The sequence below is a fragment of the Phytophthora parasitica genome (assembly GCF_000247585.1).
Source record: "Phytophthora parasitica INRA-310 unplaced genomic scaffold supercont2.9, whole genome shotgun sequence".
NCBI lineage: Eukaryota > Oomycota > Peronosporomycetes > Peronosporales > Peronosporaceae > Phytophthora > Phytophthora nicotianae.
In genome coordinates this window covers 1,089,706-1,100,771 of record NW_008648995.1, presented here as the reverse complement: position 1 = coordinate 1,100,771, position 11,066 = coordinate 1,089,706, and the positions used below count along the sequence as shown (strand labels likewise).

At 47.9% G+C, this 11,066-nt stretch overlaps 4 protein-coding genes across 5 annotated transcripts; 1 reads left to right on the top strand and 3 right to left on the bottom strand.

Moving 5' to 3' along the window:
- The first annotated feature begins 4 nt into the window (after positions 1-4).
- PPTG_06403 lies at positions 5-1,088 on the top strand. Of its 2 annotated transcripts, none has more exons than XM_008900319.1 (6): positions 5-318; positions 381-432; positions 509-577; positions 656-697; positions 763-852; positions 914-1,088. In XM_008900319.1, the coding sequence occupies exons 1-6, from the start codon at positions 107-109 to the stop codon at positions 929-931; spliced, it is 483 nt and encodes a 160-aa protein (XP_008898567.1). In that variant the 5' UTR covers positions 5-106; the 3' UTR covers positions 932-1,088. The 2 variants fall into 2 exon arrangements, with proteins under 2 accessions (XP_008898567.1, XP_008898568.1); XM_008900320.1 differs by having other exon boundaries at positions 771-852; positions 914-1,059.
- On the bottom strand, positions 823-4,258 carry PPTG_06402 (hypothetical protein). The gene is made up of 2 exons (XM_008900318.1): positions 4,107-4,258; positions 823-3,979 (listed from the first exon to the last, which is right to left on the bottom strand). Exons 1-2 carry the CDS (start codon positions 4,167-4,169, stop codon positions 1,100-1,102), a joined length of 2,943 nt encoding a protein of 980 aa, XP_008898566.1. The 5' UTR covers positions 4,170-4,258; the 3' UTR covers positions 823-1,099.
- A 258-nt stretch (positions 4,259-4,516) lies between these two features.
- PPTG_21888 (hypothetical protein) lies at positions 4,517-4,899 on the bottom strand (the record flags this gene model as incomplete). Its single annotated transcript, XM_008900590.1, has 1 exon — positions 4,517-4,899. A coding segment is annotated over one exon (382 nt), but the record flags the coding sequence as incomplete, so codon positions are not given.
- A 5,084-nt stretch (positions 4,900-9,983) lies between these two features.
- PPTG_06401 (hypothetical protein) lies at positions 9,984-11,020 on the bottom strand (the record flags this gene model as incomplete). The annotated part of the gene is made up of 2 exons (XM_008900317.1): positions 9,984-10,149; positions 10,212-11,020. The coding sequence occupies 2 exons, from the start codon at positions 11,018-11,020 to the stop codon at positions 9,984-9,986; spliced, it is 975 nt and encodes a 324-aa protein (XP_008898565.1).
- Between the last annotated feature and the right edge of the window lie 46 nt (positions 11,021-11,066).

Sequence of the window (11,066 nt, the reverse complement as noted above, 5' to 3'; positions counted from 1 at the left end):
ACACCAGTTCATGTAGAAGCTGTGTCGTTCGTACGTGGCACAGGACTCGAGCCTCACAATCAGAGTGCAGACCAGCGGAACGACAGCTACAAGAGACTCAAAGACAATGGCGGGCTTAGGACGCTTTTTCCTGTTCGGCGTGGCGCTGGTGGTGGCCATCGTGGCACTGGCGTGGCCGCAGATCGAGCAGCAGCTCATTGCTAGCGGCTACAGCTGCCCGTACCCCTTCTCCATCCTCATCACAGGCAAAGGCGCCGAGAAGGAGGCAGCGGCTGAGGCCGAGGGGCTGCCCAAGTATACGCTGGACCAGCTGCGCATGTACGGGCTATAGTATTCGGATGGCGGAAGTGTTTGCACTGTATTAAAGGTTGTGGTTGCAGGTATGACGGCTCGGATGAGGAGAAGCCGATTTTGTTGGCTGTTGGCGGCAAGGTACGCAATGAAGTTGCAGGTTTGCGGTAACGACGGAGTATTGACAAAAAGCTACATGTTTGTTTTGCTGTTGCAGGTGCTGGACGTGACATCAGGCGCCAAGTTCTACGCCAAGGGCAAGTCTTACAACCAGTTCGCCGGAACGGTACATTTGATAACTGATTTTGGAAATTGACTTGCATGGAATATGTATTGATTGATGATGTCCATGTTGGTATTACAGGCCTGCACGCGTGCTCTGGCACTAGGCTCGCTCAAGAAGGAGGTACGGAATATAAGCGTATGGACGAGAAGCGGGCAGTGCGCTAATCGGTTTTGCTTGGCTTGTAGGACATCAGCGACGACGTCTCGGACTTCAACGACAAGAAAAAGAAGGAACTCGAAGAAACCAAGGAGTTCTATTACGAGAAGTACCCTATCGTACGTGGCAAGTTAATGATGACAAGGTGACTTGCATTCTAACAGTTCTTATATATTGTAGGTCGGAGAGCTGGCTTAATACTGCAGATCTCTGCTGCCATCAACGCGGAAACGCTGCATCATTTTGGTAGAACTTTGTGCTTGTGATGGCTCATTTTGTCTACAGCCAGTCAATACATGTGATAAACGACCTTGCATGAAACACACACTTGTATGACTACAGGTGATATGGTAGCAGTTTCTATTGCTAGTTGGGCATCTCGATCGAGTGGAGCACGTCTGCTGTCATTTCCTTGCGACAGACTTTAGCAAACTCGGAGCACAGGCCACGGAAGCGTCGTTCTGAATAGCGTGAGGGCTGAGAAGCGAGTGATAGCCACAAGTGAAGTACTTGTTGTCGGTCTTCTGGACGAAGCTCCGTCACACCAAGTGCGTCATGGGTTAGTGACTGCATCAACGCCGCTCGCACGCGCTCATTGTCGGCAAAGCTCGTCAGCAGTGAGTAAAAGAGCTTGGACAACGCGTCATAGAGAGCGCTAGGACTTTTCGAAGCTAGCGCTCCAATGAGACTGTCGAGCCACTTCTCAGTCTGACCAGCATCCAACACACTGGCGTTGATTGTTGCTGTGAACGAGGCCAGTTTGATCGTGCTCTCGTTCAGCAGGTAAGTGAGAAACATGACCACTGCATTGGTAGATGGACGATCCTGGTTGCCCAGGCAAGCCAGTGCGAGATCGATAAGCACCGGGAACTCGGGAGCAGAGAGCAACGCTGCTGGACAGAAGAGCAAGAAGCGATAGGCCAGCTCAAAGAAGGAACGCAGCACATCTGGTGACTCGGCCAGTGAATGAGTCGTGAAGAACTGGAACGCCGACTGGCTCAATGCTCCCATTAACCCCCGGAAACTCTCGACAATGTCAGCGCTTGCATCCTTTCCGAAAACATCCACAGCCACAGACGCGCACTCGAGTGGAGCCACAAAACGTCGTTGCTCGAACACTCGAAGGATTAATGTAGCGATTCCTCCGAGCTCGGAAGCCATTTCTTGTCTTAGACTCTGCAAGCACCATCCATACAACTCGAACAGAGCAGTCATCACAACCTCATAGGTTTCGAATCGTGGAGTAATGGGGTCCAAGTGGGGCCAAATCTGCTGCACTGCCCACCCCGTAACACCCTTGCCCCCCGCTACGTCTGCAGGAGCGTCCAGGAATCGCATCACCTTGCTAAGTACCTGAAGCTCGCTGCACACAAAACTAGCCACAGCCACATCATCAACACCAGTTGCTATCAATACTTGGTCCAGACGGATCAGTGAGTCATTGAGAACGGTCTGTAGAATCATCGGACAGTGGGGAGATACAGCTGCGGATCGAACGAGACCCTCGACGACCAGTAATCGATCCTCGATCGGCATAGCTTGTTGACCAGAAGCATCGAAATGCTGCACGCTAGCCACGAGGAAGTTCGGTTGCATCTCGGCTAGACATGCCGTACAGTTCGTTGCAACTTGCATGAAACTCTTGGCAGCGTTACTACGACTCGCATCAAGTCCAAGTGCACCAGTCAGGTACTGTAGAACAGCCGCCACAGTGTCGAAAGCTCGTGCAGTCAACGCCTTGTCGTTGATCCACGCAGCAAACTGACCCAACAGCTTCGAAGCTGTAGTGATTACGAGAGGATGCGTGTTTGCTGTTGAGCTCAACACTGCCTGCATAATTTGTGACACCATGCTCTCCAACTCTGCTTGCTGCGGGGTACTAGCGGATGCCGTCGGCAGCTTCTTCTTGATCTCATCAGCCACTGTAGAGACAGCAAACAGAGCGACTTCAACGCTCTGCCATTCACTCGATGCAGCCGACGTAAGGATAGGAAGAAGATGAGCAAGATATTGCTCCTTTAGTAACGTAAAGATCGATATGAAGGCTTCCGAGACACCCTGGAAACCGGTTCGGAAAGCCATGAGATCGTCCAGCTCCAGTTCATCCATATCCTCTGCGTTACCTGCAGGGAACGAGCATTGCTTGAGCATGACATCAAATAGCCGTACGAAGGCGTCATGCTGGAAGAATTGATACCGTGACGCGACAGGTTCATCCTGAACGACCATCCAAAACTCCAGAGTGAGGGACGCAATCTGTCGCCGCGGATGTGAGCCCAGATACAGCATGAGCTCGCCCAGAGCAGCCGATTCCTGTGGATATTCTCCCTCCAGAATCCAGTCCGCATATGTTTCACAGAATGTTGAGATGACATCAGTTAGTGCGTGGATCACGTCGTCTTCGTCAGCGGCAAGAGCGCTTTCGCACGCTGCACGAGTCTTGAGCAATCCCTGTGCCACAACTAGTAGAGTCTGTTCCAACTGAGTTGGAGTCGGGTATGACGCTACCGTAATAAGTTTCGTTAAGATCTCAGCACATGCTTGTAAATGCTGTGATTTGTTCTGTAGGGCCTCGAGCAGTGAAAGCAGTACGGCTTCATCCTTAGAGTAGAGCGACGCCAACGAGAGGCCGGCGCGTCGAACCCACACATTCAAACACGCTAAAGCTTCACCATGAAGTGAGGCCACACGCGCATCCTGATCTCCACGTGTGAGCACGATTTTCCCGGTCAGCGTAACCAAGTCTCCACTCAGCGCAGAGAGGTGCATCTCCATTGCATCTTTGGCAGCGAATGCCAACTCAGCGTCCTCCATCTCCTCACAAACACAGCGAGAAAATGTCAGCAAGAACGCAATTTCTCCAGCTTCTCCTGATGCCGAGCAACTTGCCAGCAATTGTGACAACAAAGCTCTGCAGTCGTCCGGAGACGAGATCATTACCACCGCGTATATGGCGCAAAGCTTGCTGGTTAGCGGCCCCTGGTCGAATCCCGGTCGTGTACCAGCCCGCAGCATCTGCATGATTGTCTGTAGTGGTACTGTCATGGCTATCTTCTGCTCTGTTGGCAGTCGCACCCATTCCTTGCGCACTTTGGTGTGGAGCATGTTGGCTGCGAAGAAGAGCGCCTCCGGAGGCAGCGCCAGAGTCTCGTCCTGTAATAATTGGAAGCCTACGGACCACGCCGCATACGAAGCTGCAAAGTTGTTGAGGAATTCATTGGCTTCTCGCTGTCGCGCAGCTCCTTCCTGTGAAATAGTGGGGGATGAGGGAAGAGTGAGTTAATGAGTTAATTGGACTATCATGTGAATAGCACAGGCTGCATGATGAGTTTGGAAGCGGAAGCCGCACGTCTAGCATTGCAACAAGACGTACCATGCCGTAGAGTGCCTGGACGGCGCCCAGAACCATCGGGAGCGAGTTCTCCGTCGTGTCCATCGAGCAGCTACGGCGCAGGCTACGTAGACCGATGCCTACTTTGGGTTGTTTAGACAGACTTATGGCAAATCAGAGATATAAATCTCAGTTGTCAATATTAATTTTGACATCCCATCTAATTAAACGTTATTTTGAGATTTAATTGCCCAAAAAACCCATTAGTTTTTTTTAATGCCATCACTGTGTACAGCGCTTCGTCGTCGCCCAGCCCCAGGCTCGCCATTACGGATACTTCGCCCGAGAGAGAAATTTGGCCTTCTATTTGTGATTTTATTTACTCTATAGAAGCCTGTTTTGACATGCATTTAGACGGTCCATTATGGACTTCGTCTTTCGTTTTGAGTTGTCACTTGCAGGGAGGTTGGTGCCTGTTGTATTGAGAAGCTCGGCTGTCCGTTCCAAATAACTCCGCATTGGGCTAGTTAATGAAGCGGGGTCAGAGCTGAAATTGTACTGGATCGCCGTCTGCGACTTTGCTAAGTGCTTGAGTGGGTCTAGTGCCGCCAGCTTGGGTTTTCCCCATTGGATCGCGAAGAAGTTTTCAAGAGCTTGAGTGTAGTGAGTTTCGTACGTTGTCGACTTGTTTTCGATTTGATGTTGTTGTCTTGATTTTGGCTTCATCGCTTCTGTGCTCTCTAGTCGTAGCAAGACTTTAGCAGGTTCAGCGTTTGCAGAGATAGCAGTTAGCCCTTGCACAATTACGCTTTCCACACTGGATCTATAGTCCCCCGTATGTGTTAACTTCATGTTCTGTGCTGCGTACAGGTTCCATTGACCGTCTTCATCAAGATGATAAGCTATCCACGCACCAGTAACTTTCGGTGAAGTTGGATTGCTGATCCAATAACGCAGTATCCACATATCCAGGCTACAAGCTTCCTGTCTTGTAGGTATTGTCATCATTATTCGTAAGCAGACGTCCAAACAGTACCCTTGGATTCTAGTAGCTGTTCTAGCTGTCCATGTTGTTATAACAGCCTTGGTCTGGTAGATCCCTGCTGCCCACACTATTGCTGGTGTGTCTTCTACTGATGTCGGGAGGTCCTTAAACACGTGACGATTACGCAGTCTCCATAACATTACCGGTGTTATTGTTGTCCATATCATCCATAGCTGTGCCATAGCTTCATCGTGATATGATGTCCATCGTGTTGTACATTGCTGAGCCATGGCCATAAACTCAATGGACGGGTTCGGTGCTTGGCGTGACGCTAGAGCTTGCTGCATTGAAGCTCGTTCTGATGATTTGGTAGATCTTCCTAGCCAAGCATCCATCCAGCGTTTCCATGACAACTGGGCCTTGGTGCAGTTCCAAATGATATGATCAATTGTTTCTTGAGGACAGGTACATGTCAGATCTGGGCATTCTGGACCATTTTCGTGGTACAAGTTGAGAATGCCTAGAGTTATCCTGTAAATTGTCCAAGTTTGATAGTCAGTAAAAAGTTCTTGCTTTTGCCAGATTTTATCGGGGCTTTGAGTCATGGCAGCCTTGCTCCAGGTAGATGTAGATTCTCGTTGATTTAGTTTTTCCAAAACTCGTGTCCAATTGTAGTTGTGATTCTGTTTGAAATATTTGGATCTCTGACGACGAAGCGTCCTACTGAGGCTTTTGTTTGTTGTGGCTTCTGGTACTTCCCATGGGTAAAGTGCTACGGATGCATTGGCATAAAATGCTATACCTTCGATGTTCATCCATTCCTCCACTTTCACAAAATCAATAGTCTCCTGGTATGCGTCGTTCAATTCCACCATTTTCCATGTAACCCCATCCGAATTTCTTCGTACAGTGAAAACTGGTTGCGGTCCCCCTCTCAATTCAATTGTTGCTGTGACTTCGTTCCAGTTGCCGCTTGTGACTTTCCAAGTTATTTGGCTTCCTAACGTTGGAAACTTCCTTGGTATTATACTGGTATGCGTGTTATTCCAAGTTTCCCACGGAAGACTGAGTATTAAGCTCCTACTCCATCGTGTGATTTGGCGTATATGGGTTTTCAGTGTCTTGCCCTTTGCTAGCGGTGGTTTAATTGTCACTGTATATTCCCCTGCTGATGTCAGTCTTTCTTCGGGTGTAACCAGTAATTCCTTAACTGTTGCCGATTTGAGTGCTGGGAAATCTTGCAGCTTGAGTGGAAGGCCTCGATCATCAAGAATTGCACTATTCTGGTGCCAAGTTGCGTTCAGTATAAATTCACCACTTATCGAGTCATACCCCCCAGTATTTACCCGCGCCGCTGTAAACCGTACCCGTTCATCATCCACCACGTAACATGAACTATTTGCTGATCCTTCTCCAATCAAGGTTTGCGTTTCTTGGAGTTGCTCGTTTAGTTGGTAGCAGTTTTCTTGAGTGAGCAGCCCATAGTTCTGCTGTTCCCAATGCTGCTGCTGATATTTGCGGCTGTTGGTGCAGTTCTTTCTTCAGTTTTTGTACTGTTGTCTTTGATGTAGGTTTAAACTTGCATCCGGAATAAATACACTTTTTGCCTGGATGAACTATTGCATGCCAGGCTTCTGAGTAGACGTCCTGGACTCCTTGCAGCCACCGATCCGCTAAGTTACTTCGTGTTGCTTGGAGAGCACGATCAATATCCTGTAGCCCCAAACCCCCGTGCTCTTTTGGTGTGAACAGTAAAGCAGGGTTCAGCTTGTGTCGAGTCGGTTCTGTTGATGTCTTGCTATTCCAAACGAACTGCTTTTGTAGATTTGTGAGTAGTTTGAGTGTAGCTTTTGACGGTACATACTGTTTTCCGGTGTAAAGAATTCCGGGTAGTGCCACGGCATTGAACAATAGAACTCGTTCCACCATAGAATTACCCACTGTCGTTGCCACTCTCAAGCGTCTCTGCAATTTTTCTATCCGAATTTCCCAATTCGTTGCATTGGATAGCTTATTACCCACCCAATAGCCTAGTTGGCGTGTTGTTGCTGTCGGATTTAACACTGGATAACCATTCCACTGCCTAGGCGTTCCGTTTGTGTTCAAGCCAATCCGTATACTTTTGTGGGGTTGCACTCGTAGTCCCGATAGTTCTCCAAATTTGTCAAGTATGCCTTTGCATTTATCGAGTTCTCTCACGGAATTTAAGAAAATCGTACTGTCATCCACAAATGCTGAAAATTTATGGCGTAGTCTGTTGGAGCCGGGTATTTCGACTCCATGCACCGCAGGGTGTTGGTTCACCGCTTGCCCCAGAGTATCGACTGCCAATATAAAAAGAAGTGGTGCCAGTGGACACCCTTGACGTATTCCGGAATTTACATTCCATTTTTTTGAGCAATATCCATTTACTAGGAACTGTGCTGTGGTCCCTTCATGGAGCTGTCTGATCACGTTGATAAAATCTTCTGAAAAACCGTACTCGCGCAGTACTTTGAACATATAGTTTCTGTCCAGTGTGTCGTAGGCTTTCCGTAGATCTAGGCAGAGTACCGCTGCGCTGTCTTCCCAAGGTATTTCCGGTTTAGATTCACTGTTTTGGAGTACAGATCTGAGAATTGTGATCGTCTTGTCAATGGACCGGCCTCTGATGAAGCCTTGCTGTGAATTGCTGATGAGCTTCGGTAGCAGTAAGTGAAGTCGCTCAGCGAGAATTCTTCCAAAGATTTTGTAGGCTGTGTTAAGCAACGCTATCGGTCGATAATCCATGGCATCAGCTGAATCACCATTTTTTCTAAGTGGAATTATGGTAGCATCCAGAAATGAAGTGGGTACCCCTCCCCCTTTTAAAATCATATTGTAGAGCCTGGTAAGACTCGGGGTGAGTTGGGTAGAGAAATCTTTATAGAAGTCGTGGTTCAAGCCTGAAGTTCCAGCTGATTTATGCCGTTCGAGCTGATTAATTGCTTTCCAGGTTTCATCTTCAGTTATTGGCTCCATCAACTTTAAGAGGTCCGTAGAATTCACCTTCTTTTCGTTCTCAATGCTGACAAATTTGTCAAATTCCTTTGCCAAGGACTTTGCTGGCACTGTGGCATGAGATATCCCCAGTATATGATTCCACTCAGACGCCATTCTCTCCTCGGTCGGGAGGTCTGCTGCATAGAAATGCCCTGGAGATGGTTGAATTGAGCTAATAGTCTGGTCTCGTTGCCATTCTGAGTTCTTTTTGTAGAATCGTCGAATTTCCTCAGTGGATCTTCGAAGACTGTTACCAAAGGATCGTGCTGCTCGGAGTTTAGCCTCTCTTTCTCGGTCCTGGATGATCTCTGCTCTTGTTTCTCTTGGTATCCTCGTTTCAGACCGTAGTTTTTGATAATATCGCTGCGTCTGCTTCCGGTCCGCTTGTCGTACTTCCACTAGCATTGCTTGGATGTTTCTAACGAGGTTGTCCCAGTTATTGACCAAATCCCCTTCCTCGTCAAATTGGTCAAGCAGAATCGTTAAATGCTCCTCGATTTTTGCTTGAACTCGTTGAGGCCTCCCACTTTGGATTGGATAATAGATTCTGGTTCGAATTCTGTTGAGATCGGTTTTAGTTTTGATCACAATGCGTAATTCTTGGTGATCAGAATCGTGAGCTGGATCCACCACGTCCACCCATTGGGTTGCATTAAATGCTTCTCCTTTTACGTAGAACCGATCCAATCTGCTTGCCCCATCCTTCCTCCAGAAAGTGTAGTGGTGAAGAGGATTTAGTTCTTCCCTATCATCATCTAGATCATGATTGAGATCAATCGCATCAGTAAATTCTCTCCTGTTCATCAGTTGTCGTAGTTCAGGGCTTTCACACGCTGCGAAACTAGGTCGCCTCGCTACTACCCGATCCCGTTCTGGTCGTAAGACGCAATTAAAATCGCCTCCCAGGACAATTGAGCCGTGGTATTTTAGCCAAGGTTCAAGATCCTGAAAAAATTGTCGTTTGTCCTTAGCTTGGGTGGGGGCATATATGTTGACTAGTAGCCATCCATTGAGCTCCGCTGCCATCACACGTGAGGTCCAGCTTTGTTTTTGCCATGGAGTGATCTTATCTCTTAGATGAGGTGAAAAAAGGATCCCCATTCCTGCAGCATTTGAACTAGCTGTTGTCCAGAAGCTGAGTGGATTATCGCTGTTAGTCACCTGCCATACTCGTTCCCATTGTTCTTGTATTTCGTCCTTTTCATTCTCATTTTTCAATGCAGTGTCCTGCACCATTATGATATCTAGCATTTCTTGTCCTCTCTTCCGTCTCCAGCCACTTATCCACTTCCTTCGAGATTTCTTAGCGAAACCTCGCAGATTTTGGGATGCAATCACCAAATTCATGTGCTTGGATTTGGGCTGGCGTCCGATTGGGGCTTCAAATAGTGTTTCCAAGTTACAGAGTTCTGCATAATAGTCTTCCGTAGGTGTTGTTTCTTCTACCATTTCCATATCATTAATTTGACAGGTTGGATTGCCCGCGGGCTTGCTCATTTGGCCTCAGAGAGAGTACGGAAAGCTTGGTTTCTAGGGCCGCCCAGTAACCAGTTGTATCCTTGCTGTGTATGGCTGAATGGAGCTCAGGATGGTCCTGTAATACACCAAAGAGTACATGAAGATGTTCTTTAGTCGTCTTTGGAAACGAGGTCTTCTCACTGCAAATTTCCAGCAGTTCTGAACGATATACGTAAGAAACGAGAATCAAACGGGATAGTTTCTGTCGTTCCGAGCCCCTACAGAGTTTCAGAAGTTCGGATTCCCCATACTTATTCTTCTTCATCCATTCCCAGAAACGTTTTGGGTATAGGTTGAAGCCGTTAGCGCCTGTCCGATCTTGGCTCAGAAATCTATCTCTCCATTCTGATAGCCACTCCACTGTGTCGGGCTGCGTAGAAGTCAATATCAATGCTTCAATACACTCTGTTAGACAGTCCCGACGCGTTTCTAGTGTCCATTCGTCCAAAACTGCGTCCGTCATCGTACTTAATACGTAGTCTGGTGAAGAGAAGTCTTGTAAGAGCTGCAAAAGTTCTCTTGGAGTCGTTCTTACTGCTTCCATCCAATGGGCATTTGTTGCTGGTAGAGATGGACATGATGCGTCAGTTGATGTCTTCCATGATTCTGCCTTACGATTCCACTCTTGTTTTAACGCCTTCTCCCTAAGTCTGTTCGTTCCCAATGTTAGGCCCTCAGAATTAAATCTCCCGCTCCCGGAGTTTGACGATTTTTTCGACTGATCCTCCTTTTCTGGCGACGGAGCCCACTCCGACTCTTGATCCGCGCTACTATTTGTCTGAGACGTAGTATATGTGGAAGTGATCTGCTGGAGCTCGTTTTGCTGCCCATGCAGCTCGGACGGTTCGACATCTAGTTTTCGTGCCCAATCATCCAGTGTTCTTGAGCCAGAAAGGTCTGCTTCACGGAGTTGGCGTTTTGTACTGGGCGCTTGACCAGCAATTCCTTCCGTTGGGAATGTCAGCAATTCTTCCTTTCGCTCACCTCCTATTGCTTCGATCACCTCCATTTCTGTTGGTTCGTCTCGTTCTTCTACTACGTCTACTTCCTCCATAGCTGTGTCTTCTTCGACGATAGTAGTCAGACTTGCATCGTGGTATCCTTTAGGGGTCTCGGTTACTATCTCCATGTCGTCCTCCTCCTCTGTGTTCATTCTCGTGTCAAACTTAAGCCAGCTATAGTGGTTTCCGTTTAGAAGGATCACTATCGGCGTAGATGATTGCACAGCCTCCGAACGACATGTTTTCTGTAGCTCATTTATCCATCGCCTTGGCTGACCTGAGTAGAAGATCCTTTCTTTTACCGATGAAAAGCTCTCCCCGTTCTTCTTGACATCTGCTGGATCGAAAATTTCGTAAATGGCCTTCGCCAGACCCTTTGGCGCAGCTACCAGAAAAATTTGACGATGAAGGATCTTAGCTAACATCCGCATGGTAATATCCGTTCCCCAGTACCGATACTCAAGTGTACTTTCTAGC

Coding starts and splice junctions, on each gene's coding strand:
- PPTG_06403 (XM_008900320.1), top strand. CDS start 107: ATGGCGGGCTTAGGACGCTTTTTCCTGTTCGGCGTGGCGCTGGTGGTG. Junction 578..655: donor ACAACCAGTTCGCCGGAACG/GTACATTTGATA, acceptor TTGGTATTACAG/GCCTGCACGCGTGCTCTGGC. Junction 698..770: donor TAGGCTCGCTCAAGAAGGAG/GTACGGAATATA, acceptor GTAGGACATCAG/CGACGACGTCTCGGACTTCA.
- PPTG_06402 (XM_008900318.1), bottom strand. CDS start 4,169: ATGGACACGACGGAGAACTCGCTCCCGATGGTTCTGGGCGCCGTCCAG. Junction 3,980..4,106: donor TCCAGGCACTCTACGGCATG/GTACGTCTTGTT, acceptor ACTATTTCACAG/GAAGGAGCTGCGCGACAGCG.